At 39.2% G+C, this 5,194-nt stretch overlaps 1 protein-coding gene across 1 annotated transcript in view; it reads right to left on the bottom strand.

Annotated features, from left to right (window-relative positions):
* LOC128249447 (uncharacterized) overlaps positions 1 to 5,194 on the bottom strand; it is a 27,208-nt gene that overhangs the window by 13,345 nt on the left and 8,669 nt on the right. Inside the window, exon 4 of the mRNA XM_052973138.1 lies at positions 4,751 to 4,990. Coding sequence (XP_052829098.1) covers positions 4,751 to 4,990 — 240 coding nt within the window. The remainder of the gene's footprint in view (positions 1 to 4,750; positions 4,991 to 5,194) is intronic.

Genomic DNA, 5,194 nt, shown 5'->3' with positions numbered 1-5,194 from the left:
CTGAAAAAAACCCTAACCTAGCCCTAAAGCCCTAACTCTAAAACCCTATCCCTAACCCTAAAATCCTAACCCTGACCCTAAAACACTAACCCTAACCCTAAAACCCTAAAGCTAAAACCAGTACAAACGCACGAACGATGTCATAAATAACAGTGACAAACGAGATATACACCGCCGGAAGTTGTTGTTGACAAGCAACAGCAGTAATTGTTTTCACCTCAATAGACGTCATTGATTGGTTGAAATTACCGAAATACGACAACTTTAACACGAAATAACTTCGAAAATACACAATTTTCTCAAAAACGCCAAGATTTTATGTGACACATTCTACCAATGTACGAATTTTGAAAGTGTTTAGTTACAAAAAATTGTTCTTTAAATGTGCCGGCTAAAGGGAAAGGATCCGTTGTTATTGCTGTTCAAGGTACTCTTGCTGCTGTTGCAATCGATTCAACCGACAGTTGTTCGACATAGGTTATCAATCCCTTTAACTCCGCACACTCCACGAAGGTGTGTAGAACAGTTTCACTGTCCTTCCCGCACTTCGGACATGTCGGCAGGATGGCATTACCGTGCCTCGACAACCTCTCTCCAAACAAGTAAAGCCGATCGGTAGCACAACCAGGCCAGGGATTTCTGGCAATTATCCAGATACTCCAGCCCGAAAATCCCCCCGAACAGGTTGACCAACTCATTTCTATCGAAGCCTTGAGTCCCCCCAAGACATCGTCGGACATATGTTCCACTAACCCGTTATAAAAGTCAGCGTTGGAACTCCAATTGCCAGCGTTGCCCGTCCGAGAGAGAAGCCCGAGTGCCTGTCGACACAATTGCCACTCGCCCAGCCTAGGTCTTCGCCTGATCCATGGGCCTAAATCCCGAAGGGAGATTAACTGTGGAAGGAAGAACTTCAAGGTCCATCGTTCTGTCCCAGCCGATTTGGAGGAGCAGAACGTGTAATTTGCAAAATTCTGATTTTATCTTCTCTGCTATAGCAGAGTGCTGCGATTATCCAACGTAAGTCTGCATCTGGTGGAACTTCTTCGACTTTGGTCCCAGATACGAGGGTAGCAATGCCACTTCTGTAGTTTTCAGTGTTGTGACTGAATGTTTTCTTACCGTTTCTGCATCATTGAAGTGAACCTCTATGGAAGCAAACCTTTTGCCTCGGGCTACGTAATATCATTCCAAAGTGGTCCGAGGCACTTTTTAATTTTTTTCTTTCTCCAATACTGTAATCTTTTTTTCCGTTACGTCAAAACATTTATAGATGATAGTCCTATTATCTCTTTGATTGGTGAATTCATTTGGTGGGGAGATGGGAACATATCTCCCATCCGCTGTGAGCATGCCATAACATGCCTAATAATCTGTTCTGGGCATGTTTACATTTTTGTACGCCACATTGGTAACTTCCGTTGTGATTGACCTCCATGGACACATTGATTCTCCAACAATACAGCAGTTCACAAAAAACAATAGTTCAAAGTTTCAAATCCTTCCCCCGTAGTGGGGGCAAACAATTTTTCAACTAAGTCCGTAAATAACAATTTTTCCAGATAACAAATTCAACAACGAAGGTTCGACATTAACAGAAATAAACGATATAATATAGCACACAAAAAATCAACTGCAAACTCACCAGCCTGCTACCAAAGCACGAAAGCGCATATGACACTCTTCTCAGACTGTTCTGCGCATGCTCATTTATACTAACTAGTATAGTTCACTTGGCCAATCATGGAGGTGTACGGATACAACAAAAGCCCTATCAATTTAGACGTCTGTGTTGTATTACATGGAATTATTTCTTTACTGCCTCTGCCACTTCCCCTCTCCAGTCATAAGATCATCCCTTGCCCTTCGCTTGCCCTAGGGCGCGTCTCGGCAAGTGATTGCAACAAACATGCAGATTAAAACAACAACAAAAATAATAATAATCCTTTCTACTATAGGCACAAGGCCTGGATTTTGTTGGGACGGGGACAATCGATCGCATCAACCCCAGTACCTGACTGGTACTTAATTTATCGACCCCGAAAGGATGAAAGGCAAAGACGACCTCGGCGGAATTTGAACTCAGAACATAGTGTCAGACGAAATACCACTAAGCATGTCGCCCGGCGTGCTAACGATTCTGCCAGCTCGCCGGCTTAACAATAATACTGAAATTGCTGGCCTTGTGCTGATATTTGAAACTTATATTTATGCATATTTTAATTTTTGTGTCATATTAGAGTATTTCTACATTGCTGTCTATTTTATTATGCATGGGATAATTTTTAAGAGTTTAACTTTATATTTACTGTGGGACACTTATATTTTGGGTGTATCTTTATATATTTTCCCCATTCCTTAAATTTATATTCGCTTTCAATTTTAAGATATCACACACGCATATAGTAGATCCCTGTTTTTCTTATACTATGTCTGTATCGTAGTTCCTAAACACACATTATTATATTACATTCTTCTATCCTCTATAACTCACAAACATTTTTCTAGTTACTTCGATCTTCTATAAGTTTACGAAGGGACGTCGGACCGTACGTTTATCCCTCCTATACCAATGCATAATTTACACCTTACTTAACGGTTTGTTAACGAATGTCTTCGCAACCCTCGGCAATCCACTCTACCTACTTTTCTATGAAGAACGTCTCACAATCCAGCAATTTTTATTTCTAGCCCCTATACATAAACATTATCTTTAAGCATTATCATTCTTAACACCCGTGGATGGATTACGCACATGTTTGGAGGATTCTACTCATGTATTTCCTCACTGCAATATTATTTTTTGTTCTTTCACTCTAAATTCTGGCTTCTTCACTCTTAATCCCTAGCGCTCTCTTGTGAGTTTTGTATATGCGAAGAGAAGTAGAGAATCGGTTGATTCACAATTATTCTCTCCCATGACTTCGTCAACTTCCAGTTGTATGGGGTACTAGCTTCACATTTTCTGGTTTCTTAAGTTAAATAACTGAGGTCTAGCTCTAATACTATATTTCCCTTTCTTCCATTAACTTACAACATTTGATGAGACACTTGTTTCGGACAAACAGAAAATACTTTCAATTTCGTCACACTTTGACCTCTTCAATCGCCTCATTTCCATCATCCAAGAGTTACCATTATCCACTCTCTAGCTTTTCCACTCAGCGGCTTTAACTAAACTACTAACTCGATAACAATTAAGCCATTTGTTCGCTTAATAATATTTATTCATACTAATAATTAATTTTCACTTTAATTTAAACTTATTCTAATTTACCTTAATCTAATTTAACTTTATTTTAGTTCCATCTTTTTATTTTTGGCCCACTTGTTTAGGTCCCATTGCCTGGGTCGAGGGTTATTGGCAAATGCTTTGATGTATATCTGAATATTTTCTCCCCACAACATTCCCCCCTCTTCCATCATCTTTCCCTCCTCCATCCAATTATTGTAATATTGTGTTATTATTTTCGTATCGTGGCCCGCCACTATTTATATTTGTGATTCACTACTAACTGGTAGATTGCCAGTATACTATCTGCAGCACTGGTACCACTAAGACTACTCTTTTACTGGTGCTAGTTTTATAATTCTCTGGGGTTGTGCTGTTCTTCTGTTTACTCAACTTTATTTTCTTGTTTTTATCATCACTACTGGTATCTTGTTTTATTACTCTTCATTCATGATTTTTAGCCTTGTCTTATATTTATCATCAGTGGAGGCGCAATGGCCCAGTGGTTAGGGCAGCGGACTCGCGGTAATAGGATCGCGATTTCGATTCCCAGACCGGGCGTTGTGAGTGTTTATTGAGCGAAAGCACCTAAAGTTCCACGAGGCTCCGGCAGGGGATGGTGGCGAGCCCTGCTGTACTCTTTCACCACAACTTTCTCTCACTATTACTTCTTGTTTCTGTTGTACCTGTAATTCAAAGGGTCAGCCTTGTCACACTTTGTCACGCTGAATATCCCCCGAGAACTACGTTAAGGGTACACGTGTCTGGAGTGCTCAGCCACTTTCACGTTAATTTCACAAACAGGCTGTTCCGTTGATCGGATCAACTGGAATCCTCGACGTCGTAAGCGACGGAGTGCCAACAACAACAATATTTATCATCATGTTTCCCCATCATGAAAAAAAAAAGAACATCGGAAATATAAGAACGCAGAACATACATAATACTTACGTCTTGCGTACGATGGCGTTAGGGGCGAAGTGGTACCGAAACAATTGCAACTAAGAATAAATTTGTACTAAATTCATTATTCGTCTTCTTTCTTGTATCATACGCACATACATACGTCCATACATACATACATACATGCACACACACATACGTGCATACATACATGCATGCATAGATACATACATACATACATACATACATACACACAAATATACACACAAACACAATCACGCACTCTCACACACACATATCCTAGACGCAAATGTGGCACAGGTGGAAATAGTTAAGCAGAAAAATGTATGCAAGTCTGTCGAAGGGAATATTCTATTGATGGTTGGTAAGACAATCCATCACCCAGTTTTACACCTTCACCTGGTCCTTGCGCTACATTAGTGGTGGTTTGTGTGTTAAAAGCATTTTGACCAAGACTTTGGTTTGAGAATAACTTCCTCTGTTCTCTGTCCACAGTCATAAAGACTCTGAACAGGATCATAGGTATTACTTTAACTTTTCTTATTAAGTCTTTAAAAAAAACAAATACATATTAACAAAAAACTAACCGCTTACATTTTATGGGTGTACGTAGATCAATAAAGTTTCCATCGGAAAGGAGGACTTTTGGCGAGTTGTAACAATCATTCATGATAAGTAATTGACACCCGCCATACTTATAAAAATAACCACAGCAGTTCAGACTCCAAGAACATAAATTTTCACAATACCAATGATTCCAAGTCCTGAACATAATATTTGGATTTTTCACACTGTTGCTGATTTTTTGGTAATCATTGCTTCTCTTTATTTTGCCTACAATAAAGATTGGAAAACAGAGTAAGGGTCATCAGACAGAAGGGGAAAGAAAGAAAGAAAGAAAGAAAGAAAGAAAGAAAGAAAGAAAGAAAGAAAGAAATAATATATTAGAAAAGAAGACTGTCTGAAAAGAAAATGAAAACCTCAGATGGAAAGAGAAAGAAGAAATGAAGACAGAAAAAAGAAGAAAGGACGAAAGGA

The sequence above is a fragment of the Octopus bimaculoides genome, chromosome 14, assembly GCF_001194135.2.
Source record: "Octopus bimaculoides isolate UCB-OBI-ISO-001 chromosome 14, ASM119413v2, whole genome shotgun sequence".
Taxonomy (NCBI): domain Eukaryota; kingdom Metazoa; phylum Mollusca; class Cephalopoda; order Octopoda; family Octopodidae; genus Octopus; species Octopus bimaculoides.
Note: the sequence above shows the minus strand (reverse complement) of the source record. Positions and strands in the feature narration are given on the sequence as shown.